This window comes from Gadus morhua, chromosome 20, assembly GCF_902167405.1.
Source record: "Gadus morhua chromosome 20, gadMor3.0, whole genome shotgun sequence".
Lineage (NCBI taxonomy): Eukaryota > Metazoa > Chordata > Actinopteri > Gadiformes > Gadidae > Gadus > Gadus morhua.
Window position 1 is genome coordinate 13,236,602 of NC_044067.1, and position 16,941 is coordinate 13,253,542.

At 44.7% G+C, this 16,941-nt stretch overlaps 1 protein-coding gene across 17 annotated transcripts in view; it reads left to right on the top strand.

Annotated features, from left to right (window-relative positions):
* The first annotated feature begins 465 nt into the window (after positions 1-465).
* Positions 466-16,941, top strand: part of LOC115532947 (mitogen-activated protein kinase kinase kinase kinase 4) — a 44,929-nt gene continuing 28,453 nt past the window's right edge. For 8 of the 17 annotated variants that reach the window (XM_030343047.1, XM_030343050.1, XM_030343056.1 and 5 more), the window contains exons 1-2: positions 472-766; positions 1,019-1,084. In XM_030343047.1, the coding sequence (XP_030198907.1) occupies positions 710-766; positions 1,019-1,084 (123 nt within the window). In that variant the 5' untranslated portion in view covers positions 472-709. Of the gene's footprint in view, positions 767-1,018; positions 1,085-16,941 lie in introns of all 17 variants that reach the window. The other 9 variants (XM_030343055.1, XM_030343060.1, XM_030343053.1 and 6 more) reach the window with 5 other exon arrangements.

Genomic DNA, 16,941 nt, shown 5'->3' on the forward strand with positions numbered 1-16,941 from the left:
GATCCTTAATGACTGTCTGACCCCTTGATCTGTCTCTGTCTTAACTAGTCTCATCCAGTAATATGTCAACAATGTAGAACTGCTGCTGTACGTAAACATTGCTATAAGCATCGTGTAATGTCAATAAATGATAGTCCCCTTCTTGGTGATGCAATGTTTTATACACTGATACAAAGTATAAAGCTGGAGAGCCGTTATCTACTGTTTCACTAACAACATCCATTCCCAGGCCTTGTACCCACACCCCTTCCTTCCTTCTATATGACATTAAGTTATACACATTCACATTGCAAAAACAAACACATAGTAAATAATAATGAAGGTTAAATATCTAGTAAAATATAACTATAATATAAAAATATAAACAAACTACCAAGGGATTAAATACAAACATCTCCCCTTGTCTCTGGTGCCTCTCTATCCCTCCCTCTCTCCCTCTCTCTGACCCAGAGCAGTGGGAGAGGGCGGGGATGAGCGAGGGAGCGAGAGAGAGAGGTAGAGAGACACTGGTTGGTAACAGTAGCGGTTCACGGGTATGGAGTAGCCGCGTCTTGTGCTCGGCGTCGGGGACCAAGAAAACGTGCATCGGGGCTGAAACCACCAGTTGGGGATTACGGAGAAACCTCCCGACGATGGGTTGTGTTCTGTAGCTCTAAAATCAGTTTGAAGGAAGCGATAGAGACGCTGCGATTTCTATTTAGCTTTGAAAATGGCGAACGAATCTCCTGCTAAAAGTCTTGTGGAAATAGACCTCGCATCTCTCCGGGTGAGTGTTTTTCTCTGATCCCGTTTCTTGCTTTTTTCCCCCCTCTGCTTGGATCAATGTGCAGAAAAATAGTAAATGCACAGTATTTGTGCATTATATGATGTTAATGTGGTATTGGTCCATATGTATAGAGCCTACTGGCATGCGGTAGTTCCAGTAGTATCAACCCTAACCTAAATCCATCCCATTTATTAACTCCCATTAAAATGAAACCCAGTATGGTTAAACGGTGTATTTGTGTGTTGTGTTCAGGACCCTGCTGGGATCTTCGAGCTGGTGGAGGTGGTCGGCAATGGGACCTATGGACAAGTCTACAAGGTTGGTTGGCTCCCCTCCCTCCTCTTCGTGTAGCATTCCTGGTTCATAGCCCAATAGCGTCGGGAAAGAAGCACGAATCTGCAGCACAGACATGTCTTTCCCCTCCCGATCTGAGATGACAATTATAGCTTTCCTCTGTCGGGATAATCTGCCGGCTTTCAACTGGCCGGGATCCGCTCCACCACCCCACCCCGCCCAGGATGTTTAGCCCAACATCATTTCTATTTCCACGTTAGCAATGCGTTTGTAATATCCCGATCGATCACAATTGATACATACACCGACCGACTTCTCCAGCTGCATGCAGCATCGAGTAGAGGACTCTGCGCATTCATGTTATAGGCCTGCGCAAGGCCCGGGATTTAGTCATTTGTCAGGTAGATGTGGCGGACACACCTCGGAAATAACGGGGCCGTTTTTGCGTCCATCGGTCGGCCGCGCTGGCCTAGTTCTGGACCCGAAATCCTACATCTTTTGGACATGCGGCTATTTGTAGCAGATAGGATGGGGAGAGGAGGACAGAGAGGATGGAAAGGATAACTGAGGAGGGGAGAGGATATAAGGGAGAGGAGGGAGTGAGCAAGGAGGGAGTATAGAGTAGAACCCAAGAAGGGGGAGGCGGAGAAGAGGGTGGATGAGTAGCCTTGCCCGGGCTTGTTCCCCGACCGGTTCTCAGGATACCTTCTCTCCTTTCAATGGGGAATCTTTGAGAGTCCTATTTTGTGATTTTCAAACTGCATATGTAAAAAGAACAGGTTATAATGAACATAATCTTAACCCAACGGTTGTCCTTGGCCCAGCTTGGACCTTGGCCCCGACCGTAGATTTGGGATGTCAGGCGTGTGATCCGTGACTCAGTCTTTGGTTTCGTGGCCACGGGTGTGTACACCTGCGGACCTTCTTCAGGGATGGGTTGATCTGAGAAGAGGCTAGCCCGGTTTGGTCGGGAGGGATGGGGGGAGGGTTGACAGCTCGACCCCACTGCGATAAGGAGGAAAGACCCACTCTATTACCCTCAGGTAATATGGAAATGGGGTCGGTCGGTCGGTCGTACTTCTCTGCCTTGAATAGTTTTATTTGCTGTTGTCCAAAATTCACTATAATCTCAATGATGGGAGGGGGCTGAGATGAATGAGCAGGGTCATGCCGTAGTGATGAGTATTTGTGTATGTGTGTGAGACATTATGCACAGAGCTGCTGATCTTCTCCTGGCTCGATCCTTCTGTACCGGTCCTACTCGTCGCTATATATAGTGCTGACGAGAGATCTAACCAATGGTAGCCTGCCATGACCACCCCCCCCTCCCCCCCCCCCCCCCCAGATCTACGGCCATCCATTCACATGGCTGCTCTGTCACTTGAGATGTGACACGCACACAAACACACACACACACACACACACACACACACACACACACACACACACACACACACACACACACACACACACACACACACACACACACACACACACACACACACACACACACACACACACACACACAGTGTAAAAGAGTATTTACACATATTGAAGTCCAACAACCAAGCACTTATATAAAGGTCACAGGTCATAGCAGTTAAAGTGGGTTTCAGTTTCTCTGGCCCTTTAGTGAAAACTATGCTTGAAAAAGCCAAGCCATAATCTGCAGGACATGTTGGATAAGAGGAGTAGAAGACCCGAGTCAGCATCTCAACCCTTCTCCTCTCTGAGCAAATGGTTTAACCATATTAAAAACAAGAGCTGGGCCTTAATTAACTACTAGCCTTCTGAGCGCGCTCTGTGTTTCAGCTTGGCACCCAATCAAATCATTCACACCAGATTCCATCCACTGATACAGCCGATCCCTCCGCATGTAAACTTCAATCTGATTCCGCCCCCATCCCTGGAGCTATATCACACCCTCCCACATCCCTGAACCTTGACATAGACTCCGCCCACAACCTTGACCCTCCAGCTGCCCAAATACCCCTGACCCCACAAACAGACTTTGCCCCCCTCTCCTGAACGGCATAATTTTAATGCAAGACATCATTTGATGGTTTTAACTTAAAGAATTGTATAAACGAATAGTGTGTATTACTGTACTGTGCTATATGCAGGCGCGTCGTTAGACCTGGGCATTCGAGGCTATAGCCCCGGATCTTTTGGGAATAGCCCCGGATCGCTGTGCCGTGAAAAAAAAAAAATAATAATAATAATAATGATGAAAATAGCCCCGTAGAGTAAACTTCTTTGTGGTTGCATTACCAGCAGCCACAGATGCAACATTGTAGCCAGTGAAAACTGCAAAATTCGGACGTGTCCATATATGGGCGGATTTAGAACAATTTGTTGCAAAATGTTGCAAATTCAACGTCGGTATTCTTTCCTCTCTCTGCATAGCGCATCTCGTCGATATTGCTGTTTCATTCTGCTAGCCTTTTAGTGAGATAAGAGAGTGTTGAGAAGGACAGTTATAAAATATCTTTGGTAAGATGGATATAAGAAGAGAGACCCGCAGTGAATTCAACCCGGTCCACTTGACATCGGGTAGGTGCATGACAGTGGTACCGTAAAAATTAAATAGCCCAGGCTTTTATTTGTTTCAATCACTGATCTTGCGAACAAAACTCATGCTCAGCAAAGATGGGAAATACTATCAAATGTATTATTTAAACCAGTATGAATATTAGTAACCGTAGGTTCAAATTACGCCTGCATGCATGCTAAAACACACACACACACACACACACACACACACACACACACACACACACACACACACACACACACACACACACACACACACACACACACACACACACACACACACACACACACACACACACACACACACAGTCAGACATGACGATTGGTCTTTCCTTTCCTTCTCAAACTACGTTACAATTGCATATTTCATCAGCCCGATTTTCTAATTTTCTCGGGGGAGAAACCCCCGAACCCCCTTTTAAAATGACTCTAACTTCTGGGCTACAGCCCCGAATGTTTTCAATTGCTAGCGACGCTCCTGGCTATATGTATTGTGTACTGATACAGAATATCTGAGTTCATAGCCAATTCTACCGTTTTGTTGCTATAAGATAGGAGGTTTAAACACAATATTTATTTTCTACCCTAAACACTTGTCGCCATTTGTGTTATAATTTGTAATACATCAGGTCTAACGAACCCAATCCAACATCAGTCATGTTTTCTATTTGTTATATATATATATATATATATATATATATATATATATAGGCTAAAGGCTAAACTTACATTCAGAAAGGGGCAGAGTGCACATGTCCATTATACAATCCTCACCAGAAATTGGCTCAAAATTCCGGTCATTCAAACGGGAATGTCTGTCCTTTTAAACACAGGAAGTAGGTATACAAGAAGTACAGAATAGCCAACAACTGGTAGCATTATTCCTATGAGATGCATAGTCAACATGGTTCACAGCAGTGTAGCCTTGTCGAGCCTTCACTCATGATCTAGATTCTCAGGTAACGTCCTCATGTCAATTCCACTAGCTTGGTTCCCCTTTACCTTGACTCTGTCTGATATTATATACCTTCAGGTTATCATTTAACAGTTCAGGGTTTTGCTCAGTATAAATCGGTACTTAAGGTAAAAGGTGCATGTATTTATTCAGGTATTGGCCTTCATTTTTATATTTGGTTATTATATTTGATTGAAGATATACTGATTATTCTAACTAACCAGAACAAATGTTGTTCCTCTTTCTGCTGAGAGGAAAACTCCCAACCATATTTAAATCAAAGTTACTTCTGCTTTGCTTCATCATAGAACATTGTTTTCATAGCATGTTATAGAAGTAGCGGGCTACATCAGCTGCTATAGCAAAAGGTGTTGCATGCTAGAGGTGGCACATAATTGAGGTATAGCATAGGGAGGTAGCTTGAAGTGCAGCATGCTAGCAGTGTGCTAGGTGTAGCATGAAGCTGGAGGTGTAGCCTCCATCCTAAACAGGACTGGTTCCTCTTGGATGGACCGATCCTCACTGTGTAATGAGGGAGGGTATTACTCACTCTCCTACTGGGTAACATCACTCCAGCTCCACCTTGGTAGATGGAGAGGGAATGGAGAGCGATGACCAATACTTAGTAATTTAAAGAGGAAGGAAAATCAGCATGTAGCATATTATCGAGATGTCTATTAGTACACACATATTGAACAAACATAGACTGTGATCACACACACACACACACACACACACACACACACACACACACACACACACACACACACACACACACACACACACACACACACACACACACACACACACACACACACACACACACACACACACGCACACACGTACCCAGCATACGCTACTCATGACTCCACCACTACCATTAAGCTGTCTCTAATCATGTCAGTCTCTCTGCTAGATCTTCCTCTAGCCTTGTCTCTCTGTGGCCTTGTCTCTTCCTATCTGCCTCCTCCCCCATCCATTAATTTTTAGTGATGGTGTGCTGAGTGTGTGTTAGAGTCTCCTCCTGGAGCTCTCCTCCTTACTCCTCTCTGACCTCCTCCTGTCTGAAAGGAACCAGAAGACACAATGCCTCTGCTCAATTCCAAGATGGCCGCCTGTATGGCCCATCGACGTTTAAAGAAGAAGACGTATAGACGTACAGTAATAATAATAATAATAATAAATGAAATTTATATAGCGCTTAATATGGTACTCTAAGACGCTTAGGTGTTAGACGCTAACACAGTAGGTGTTCCTTGGAACATATGCATCAGAGGAACAGTGTATGATAAGTCTATGGTACTGCTGGGATCGTCCAGGTGCATTACCAGCAGTCTCCGCTCCACAAGGCTTCTTCAAGCCTTGCCCCATGGCGAGATCATGTGTGTTGTTTTTGGCTGACATGTGAACCCTGACCCCACTTAGTTGGTGGCTCCTCTCTCGGTATACTTTTGTTGTCCTTCATAGAGACCAGAGATGCACTACTACTACTACTACTACTACTCTGTCATTTATCTGATGCGTTTATTTTAAAGGGACATTCCGGATGCGTGTCAATAAGGGGCAGATAGGGGTGTGTTGCTAAATGATAACTAGTACATTTGTAGGGAAATTAAGTCTAACATTATTCCCTAAATAAAGCTTTATGAATGTATGCACAGAATATGCTCGAATTAAGCAAAATGTAGTATGGATTAGATGTTTTCAGACACAGCCAGTCATTCTGCAGATGTTATGAGGTAATATCAAGTCCATCTGGTGAATGGTTAATCCTGTATTCTAATCAGACCAGACCAGACCTGGACTAGCTGAGCAGAGCTAAGCTAGCACAGAACCCCTCCGAGACAACCCCCCCCCCCCCATCCTTCCTTAATACCAGTGGTTTTGCCTGTCTGAGCCTCTTTAGTTTGGCTGTGTTTGTTTGTGTGTGTGTGTGTGTGTGTGTGTGTGTGTGTGTGTGTGTGTGTGTGTGTGTGTGTGTGTGTGTGTGTGTGTGTGTGTGTGTGTGTGTGTGTGTGTGTGTGTGTGTGTTTGTGTGCCCATATAGGGGTGGTGGTATTGTATGCATGGAGAACCATCTCTTGACCATCTGGGTTAGCCAAAAGGCAGCAGGAGGGAGGAGGAGCCAACATTGTTGTTTGTAAAACTGAAATAAAACATTCACATGTTTGATTTGGGCAGAGTGACCTCTGTGGTTCTGGATCAGGTCGTGTCTTGTTCCCAGTCTTTCCCTTTAGTATCACTTTGCTGGTAGTCCTGGACTAGCTTGCCATGGCACCAACATTTCTTGATAGTAAAGAAACTTCCTCAGTCTCTCACTAAAGTGACACCTTAGTGCCCCCCTTCCTCCAATAGGTCAAAGTTCCCCTGGGTTCACCCAGAACGCCCCTCGACCCCAAGGGAACTTTGACCTTTGGTGGCGGAAGTCCCAGACCCTGACCCATAACCCCTGAGCAGTTTCCTGTCTGGGGGTCACATGATATCAGTGCGTGGGGGAACCTTATGGTAGTGCCAGTCTGAATGCTCTCTTTGGAAACCCGACCGACTTTTATCCTGAAACTGGTATTGAGTCAGTGGCAAAAAAGTAATATCAGTTGGGCCCTGCACAGGAAACATCAGTGTTTCCTACCCAGAGTAATCTTTGATTATATCATCTGACATCAAAGACATCAAACATAGACATCAAACACATCTCGTCGACAGAGGATATCTTTTTTATCTTGCTACTGCCGATGCTCAAGTTTTCGAGCTTGAGCTTGAGCACTGTACTGACTGAATGAGTCTAATATATAGATCTGTCCTTCCACCTGCACTGGATGCATGCGCGCTCCCGCATTTCTATCGGGGGTAACTACATTGGCACGACAATACTTGTAGACGGGATGGGACTCAAGGCAGCAGAATCTTTGGTAGGAGTGCTAGCTAGCATGTTTGTCGGCTTCGTCCAGTTACTGCTGACAGGATGGCTAGGCGGGAGACAGCGGTAGACTAGAATGTTCTTCTCCTTCCAAAAAATCCAAATCGTTTCTTTGATCCTCAGATTCCTCACTGTTAGGGTCCACGTTTTTACTATCTGTCGTCGCCACCACCTTGTACCTTACGAGAAACTTCTCCTTTGTAATTTGTGTTCTTTTATTTTTTAATTGGAAACTCCGGTAGGCTGTTATTCTAACTGTCGCTAGGCAACGTTACACTCGTTTGTAATCTCGCGAGTGGCGGTGCTGGCACTGGCGTGAGCGAGATGTTGGCGAAATATCATCATATTCAAACATAAATAAAATTACCCCAGATCTTAAATTTAACATCTAGCCAACTGTTGCTTTGGTGTCGCTAAGCCAAATCTTGGTGTTGCTATAGCTACAGCAAGCAACACCCTGGCGCCGCCACTGGGTGAAAGTAATGCAAAAGTAATCTAAAAGTCGTTTAATGCCTTAAAATTCAAAGACAGTAATATTGTAATGTAACTAATTACTTTGAAATGACAGTACAAGTAAGTAATAAATAATGCATTACTCTTTTGAGGTAACTTGCCCAACACTGGCTGTGAGTGCAGCTCTCATGGTTTCTAGATGTTTCCTATGGCCTTGAAGGCAGCTCTGATGGTTTCTTGTTCTCTATGGCTGTGAAGGCAGCTCTCATTGTTTCTAGTTGTTTCCTATGGCTCTGAGGCAGCTGTGCTGTGACAGGGTTTATTTGTCTCCTATGGCTCTGAGGGCAGCTCTTAATGGTTTCTTGCTTTTCAGTGTAACACAACACCTGTTGCATGTCCAGTTGTACTAGCTGCTTCTGCTTTATGGTCTGTCTGGGGGGTGTTAGGGTTGTGTGTGTGTGTGTGTGTGTGTGTGTGTGTGTGTGTGTTTGGGGGGGGGGGGGGGGGGGGGGGGTTGTCCTCACTGTATGTGAGGTGGGAATGTGGGGGCCTTTAGGACTAAACCAGACCTGGCTAGAGTCTTCTTCTCCTCCTTCTCCTCTTCTCCTTTAACGTCTTGTTCTTTCCGTTCTTTCCTCCTCTTCCTCTGATCTGCCTCCTCCTGCCAGCTGGCACCCCTCATGCCTTCATTAGCTTTGTTTTCAGCCTTTAAATCCCGCCCCAAACCCAATCACATGATCACAACACAGCCCCTGGTTGGCCAGTACCCTGGTCATGTGATCAGAACACAGGTCTCTTATTGGAGCAGAGTTCCTCAAAGCTGTCTGTCTTGTCACCGGGCAGACTCTCGTTTGCAACTCCTAACAGCAGAAGCGATTCAGAACACAGAGGAATAAGCCACAGACACACACACACACACACACACACACACACACACACACACACACACACACACACACACACACACACACACACACACACACACACACACACACACACACACACACACACACACACTCTTGTTAACGCTTAAGTGCTCTTTTGTTGTCTTTGTCGCCCACATAACACATAAAAAAACTCCTAATCGCACCAACTGCTGACCAATAGCACAAATAAACTTGTCCAAACCAGTTTCATCTGCTACACTTACACACCTACTTGCATCTATACTTGCATCCATACTTACAACACAAACAAGAGTAAACTATCACCGAACCAACGACAGACAAACTACATTCACAGTTCACAACAGTGCTAATATGGACAGCTCGTTGTCTAATTCTTACTATTTGACGTCTATTCGAAGTGACAGAAATGCGTCTATTCAAAGTAACAGAAATGCGTAAATCACCTCTAATTATGTTATTAAGGGTCATCATGGTGTGCATTAAGCTTCAGAAAATTAGATGGTGTGAAATCCATTGTAATCTTATGTAATTTCAGTCAATCGTTTCCTTCTATTCCTTCAAGGCGTTTCAACGGGTTAGGAGATTCAATGGTCTATGATCCCTCTTGGATACGAAGCCGAGCTGGTGTCACTTGGCCCAGCCAGTGACCAATGACCGTACACTCACAATGCTGATCAGTGCAGCTGAAGTTACAGCCTTTCGGACTCTTGAGGCAGTACAAACCAGAGAGGCGGAGGCAGGATTCAGTCAACACCTCCCGTCCTGTGTGTTTCCGCGACTGAGTTTATAAGCTGACTTTAAGATGTTAATGTGCATTTCCTGATAAGATATTCGGTAGTTATGTAGTGGGTAATTCCATCTGTGTGATATGTTTGGGTTGTTTATATTTTTGACTTCATGTGTATGTGTGTGGAAATGGTGGGCCCCGTGCACTTTATGGTTTATTAATGTGTTGGACCCTTTTCTACGGGTGTGAGTGTCACACTCACACACACACTCACAGTCACACACACACAGTCACACACACACACAAACACACACACACACACACACACACACACACACACACACACACACACACACACACACACACACACACACACACACACACACACACACACACACACACACACACACACACACACACTAACCCACAATAACCCCCACTCTCTATTCCTCCATTTTATCCTCCTGCCATTTTCCTTCAGAGTAAACATCCTGTAACCACGGTTTCCTTCTCTCTCTCTCTCTCTCTCTCTCTCTCTCTCTCTCTCTCTCTCTCTCTCTCTCTCTCTCTCTCTCTTTCCCCCCAAAATCCCCCCCTCTCTTTCCTGTCTCCCCCCCTACCATTTGATCAGAGCAACTGAACATCAGAATTGTCCAATTTCTTTGCCGTGTATGCACCTCTGTATGGATTAGTTAGCGTTAGCATTAGCATTAGCTCTGGGCTCTGGGCTCTGCTCACTATCTCAGAGCTTGTAAAACTGTTAGCCTGTGGCTATCAGTTTACCTCCGTCATGCTGAGCAGCCATAGCACCTGGTGCAGTTTGATGACATCATAAGCCAGTAGCCGAACTGAGGAAGAGGTTGGCAGATGTTGGTGGGGAGGATGTTGGAGGGATGATGTAATAGTGATGGATTTTCTGTTGGTCAATTGGTCATGTGGTCTGGAATTATCTTCTCAGCACATCTGTCTTACACTATAGCTAATGGGAGACAATCTCTACAGCGCTATACCTCTCTGGTCGGGATAGATAGGCTCTCTCTCTCTCTCTCTCTCTCTCTCTCTCTCTCTCTCTCTCTCTCTCTCTCTCTCTCTCTCTCTCTCTCGCTCTCTCTCTCTCTCTCTCTCTCTCTCTCTCTCTCTCTCTCTCTCTCTCTCGCTCTCTCTCTCTCTATCTATCTTACTACCACTCTCTCTTCCACACTCTCTCTGTCTCCCTCTCTCTCTTGTAATCCCTCCCTCGGCTCTCTCTCGTCAGGGATGGGCTATACCTCCATAGTGTATCACCATAATCAAAACTCATGATGATGACCCACATTCCTGTAAAGATATAAAGCTGTTACACAATGATTCAAATTGTATGGAATGGAATAATTGATGATTTAAATAAAATAAATACATACTTACCAAACCTTAAAGACAACCTAAAAGTATTTGAAGATTTGTACGATTTATGTGCTATTATTTGAGTGGAATTGTTATGGCTATAACATCCATAAAGCAATCCAATCTGTAAAAGCTCTGAGAAGTTTTTGTTGACTGCGTGCCTATATCTGGATGAAACTATTTCAATGTTAGATATTTATTGCCGTTAATCACAGTTGCGTGGGTGCAACACTTCTCAGGAAGAGAGCAGAGAGGAAGGGGATTCTTCTTGGGTTGCCTATTTTCCAAATCTGATATTTTCTGCATTCTTACTTTACAATTCTCGCATCTTACATACAGCGGCTTTAAGTAACAAGCTTGCTACCTTATATTCTACTCTGGCTACCACTCTGGATACCTGATACTGTGCACTACTTAATATCCACAATGCACCGTAAAATAAGTGTACCACTGACCCACCCTTATTTCCGCACTATATTCCATGATGCATCGCGGTTTTCATTGTCATCACCGTCCCTATAGGGAAGGAGGGAACAAGTGATCTAAGTGAGCCAGTGTGTAACTGTAGCAATGTGACGATGAGGTGAGGTGATTCACATTTACCAGGCTATGCGAAGTAGACAACTATGTATAGCGTCCAAACCGTCAACTACATATCAGGACCTGGCCCGTTTGTTATGGGCATCCAAGCCACAGGGAGATTTCTTTGAGGCATAAAAAGCAATCTTCCTATTCAGGCAAAGGCTTGAATAATATGCCTGAGAGAAATAACTTATTTTTGTGTTTTGGGCCTTTAAATGTTCTTAATGATGCTGTTGGCCTTCAGCCTATTGGAATGATTGCAGCGGTAAAGTAAGTTTCAGCCAATTTTACTGCTCCCCAATTCTGTCCAAACTAAAGTAGTAGTGTCTCCTTGTCCACATCTATCCCAGCTCAAGAGTTTGTTTTTTGCACGCTTTTTTGGCATGCATGCATGCATGCCTATTATCTCCACTTTTCGCACTTTTATTTTAAGGCGAGCCGACTATACTTGTCCGTGCCTGGCTAAACTTAACTGGGCTATAGGAAGAACATAAATGGAATGGCGGACACTCTTTTCCGTGCTGCAGTCGATTTAAACATCTCCCTCCTAATTAACTTTGCCTCGCCCTTCCCCTGCAGTCTTTTATTATGCCCCATCGTCAGCACAGACCCCTCCCACCCACCGCATGTCTCTGGGCACGCCGGTGGCCTATATTTACCCCCCCTGCCCGTCCTCCCCACCCATCCATTACCACCCGCTCTTTGAAGAGGTGAGGGGAGTCGACTGGAGAAAGTTCCACTGAACCCAACTCCCAACCTAAAATGTCGGGTGCATCTCCCATCGTTCCTCTGGACGTGAGGGGAGGGGAGAGAGAACTACTTCCTTCCTGTGTTGCGGCTGAATTAACAGACTTCCTGTCTGGCAGGAAAAAGACAGGGTTCTTGAAGCGATGTTTTGCTTCTCTCAAGACGTTAAGTGTCCGACCACCGCCCCCTACAGACCCCGACAGACATTGGAACCCAAACATCAACGACACTGATGCACAACTATTCCTAGTCTAGTGATAACTGTCTGATCTAGGTATCGGTCTAGGTCCGGCTCTATTTTAGGTTCTACTGGTATATGTTGCAGTCTAGGTTCCACTGGTCTCGATTCTACTGGTCTAGGTTCTTCCCTAGGGGTTCTAACGGTTAAAGTTCAGTTCCAGAGTCCCTGTGTGGATATTGCTACAGAGGTAGGTGGTCTGGTGGTTTTCCAGAGTGGAGCGTAGCTCTTGCGAGACTGCAGCAGGACTCTCCATGTTGCATCAGTGACCGGGGAAAGTAGGTCGTCCGAACGCACACACGCACGGCGCCACTAGGGACGGAGCAGCTGACTAGCACGAGCGGGTCGTCAAAACGGGCTGCGACCGTGTGGCGGCCGGAAGGTGTAAAGGTTCTCACGCGTGCTGATGAGTTGGACTCCCCGGGGGAGAGGAGGAGGGCGGGGGAGGGAGGAGAGAGGAAGGAGAATAAAGGGGGAATCCATGAGATGCAACCCAGTACTAGTCCATCGCCATCTGTACATTTGCATGCGAGGTACACCGTAGGTCTCCTCGTCTGTAGTAAACGGCGAACACCCGCTGAATCAGCTGTCTCTCGGAGGACTGGATGGGAATGCCCTGACCTTTAGGCGGAAATGAGGAATAAAATCAGTGTAACATTTATGAAAGCCCTTTTGTAGAGTTGATAACTTAATGAAATCAGGTTTCCTGTTTGTGTTTGACGTTTCCCGTTCTACAAGCGCAACACGATCATTCAAACCAAAAAAAAATTGTAAAACACTTTAACTGAGCCAGTGTGTTAGCTGGGATTCAAACACAATGAGATTTGGAAAATGTGTTTGAGGCTGAGAGTTTTAGGAAAAAGGGGGGCGTGTTATCCCCATGTTTACGACCCACGGCGACTCTATATGAAATGCACAACACCACAGTGTTATAGGCGTCCAGGAACTAAACTCCTGCTCAGACTGCGCCTCACCATCCACACACCTCAGCGTTATAATATATGTATCCGGTAACCCCCCAAAGCTACCCCTCACTCAGAGTCGGACATTAAATAAACTGCTCCGACAGAGCCTCACCAGGCACACGCACCATGGAGTTGTCCGAATAGCTAAACTCTCTCATGAACGTCGTAGTGAACTGCTGCCCAGACAGAGCTTAAAACGTCAATACATAGACCCTGCCGCCGGGCTTCATTGGACGTGGTAAAAGGCACTCGGATGTCACGAAAAGAACGTTGCAATTGAGTGGAACGCTCTTAAGGGCCTTATTTCAGTAGCAGTGACCAAATGACAGAGATTACTTTGTTGACGATCGTACAAGAGATCTTATGAAAAAAAACAGTTTTTGGTTGCCTGGCTCTTTAAGTTAAGGTCATATTGAGTCATTTCCTGTTAGTTGTGGTTTACGTTAATTAGGTCTGACTGTTGAGATTGCTTTGATAACCATCACACACACACACAGACACACACACACACACACGCGCACACACACACACACACACACACACACACACACACACACACACACACACACACACACACACACACACACACACACACACACACACACACACACACACACACACACACACACCTTCCAGTCTGTAATAACAGTATTTTCTACAGAGAAGTAGGATGCTTAGTGTGGTTACTAGAGACATGCAATGTAAAGGTGCTAATATAAACTTTTGGCATTGAGGCAGACCTGTTGTGTTAGTATGGTGGGCTAGTCGAGTTAGCCAGACCTACTTTGTTGTGTTAGTATACTGGTCTAGTAGAGTCAGCCAGACCTACTGTGTCTGTTAGCATACTGTGCTAGCCAGATATATGGGGTTGTGTAACCAAACAGGGCTAATAGTGTTTGCCAGACCTATGGTGTGGTGTTAGCATACCGGGCTGGTAGAGCTAGCCAGACCTACTGTGTTCTGTTAGCATGCTTGGCTGTTTGAGCTAGCTGGACCTACTGTGTGTGTAGAGATCTGTTTTCCAGATTGTAGGTCAAGTTAGGGCTGAAAATAGACACAGAGTCGTTACGTGATGAAAGAAAAACACACACACACACACACACACACACACACACACACACACACACACACACACACACACACACACACACACACACACACACACACACACACACACACACACACAAAACACACATTCCTCAACAACCCCCCATTTCACAGCCCATTAAACACTGCCTTTCTCTCTCTGTCCCTCTCTCTTAACTTAAGAATACAAACGGGACATTTTAGCTTTAGTATGCTGTCTGAGATGCATCGACCAAACCATAGATCCAAAACATTGTCAATTTGAAAAACGGAAGCGCATAAACTGAAACACAAACACAAAAGGCAACACAGAACTTAACATTTAACAAGTGCAATAACAACAACGCAAATATAGAAGGAACAACATAGCGGAAGTGAGCATCGATGGACGTTGACAATGAACCGGGTATATTATTGCCAGCAGATGTTTGTATATACTTGCACAATATTGAAAGTGGATCAATTAAGTCTAATAATAAAATAAGTATTATTTTAAATTAGGACTACAACTGACTATTATTGTTATAGTCAATAAATTGATAAATCATTTTTTGGAATCATTATTGAGTCTATAAAATCCAAACCCAAGTGATGTCTTAAATGTGCTTGCTTAGCCTCCTATTTATAATGATCCATGAACCATATATTTAGATTCAACTGCCACAGTAAGCAAAAAGTTTTTTTTATTTGTACCTGACATAAACGTTTAATTGATATCAAAATGAGATTATATTTATTTTATGGCGATGATTAACTTATGGTTGTATTTGAAACGGTACCTTCACTTGTGCCAGGCTTGTCGGCATCGGCCAAGAAATGCAAAACGCTGTTTCAGAATGCAGGTTACATCCGATCCAAATCGGATAAAACTTATCAAACCGGGAAGGCACCTTACTTTTCCACATGGTCGGCAATAATAGTCCCCTTTCAATATTAGTCTGCCCATTTCAATGTCAAAATCTGGTGACAATCACTTCCCTTATGAGGTTGTGGCTATGGCATTTGTGTTGTCATTTTTGCATTTGTGTTGTAGCTTTTGCATTATGTTGTGGCTTATTTGTGTTTTCTGTAAATGCCCATGTCTTTATTTTTTTGCAAAGCGCTTATACTGTATATGCAGATAAGAAATGATATCTTAAAATAAAAAAAGAAGAATGCCGACATTTTAGTTAAGAATATACATTGAAAAATGTACCATTTTAATTGAAAGTTATCTATTATGTTTGAAGGTACAGTATGTCTATGTGCAGAGATCAGCATGGTATGGAAATACACAGATGAGAAATCGTCTGTCTGTGGTTTTATTACATTGGATGTCCTTTACCTGTCAAGATAGGTCACAAATCTTGCTGCTGTGTTTGCACATTGCTGTACTTTACCCAGCAGATCTTTGTTACCTGTGTAAGGATACATGTATTCGTATTCAACCGAATCGGTACAGACGTGACGGTTCAGTGCATGGATTTACACAGAGAATAGACGGTATAGAATTAAATAAAACTGGCGTGCAAATTAATTAATCTAATGTGGAACTAATGTTAGATACGCGATTTCTTCAGGGATAACTAAACTGCAACCCTGATTGGTGCCTAGGTAGCCGAGCGTGTTATGGCGCATAACACGTCGGGTTCTCTGACGTCTCTGGTATTTCCACAACGAGACTCGTAGTGGGGGTTGTCTAAGCCATGGTTCAGAAGGAATTGGGGGAAAGGAACTTTGGCTTTTACTCGCTGAAGTAGACTGAACCGCGACATGGAGGAGCAAGGGATTGTTGCCCGCGATTGTCTCCCGCCGGAGCCCGCTGCCCGCTTCCGAGGCACCACCGCCTCAGCGCTGCCCGCTGCAGGGCTCCAGCGGGAGACAATCGCGGTCAATAATCGCGGGCAACAATCCCTTTCTCCGCCATGTCACGGTTCAATCTACTACCGATTGTTGTGGAAGAACCAGAGACGTCGGAAAACCCGATGCAGTCGTTAGATGTTTCATAATATCGTCTGGAAGCACACACAGCTTTTGGCCATGATAATATAGATTATATGATAAAGATATCCATGCATAATATGATATTATTTAGATATAGAGCTCCCGCTGGAGCACCCGGAGTGTTCTAGAATATTTACAGAACACGGCCAAAAAGCTGTGTGCGCCTCGCCATTGCGATACATCCACTGTAAACAGAGCGCATGGTACCGTGGCCGCAAGCTGCTCAGGGCCACACCCCCACCCTCTACCTTGAGCCACCTCTAAAAAACAGCACGTTTGTGGAAAGCTCATTGGGGGACTGGCTCATAGTGGCTGTAATTCTGTGTACTTTACGCTTTCATTCGTCTTGAGATGATGTAGGGTACTTATTTTTTACTGTTTACA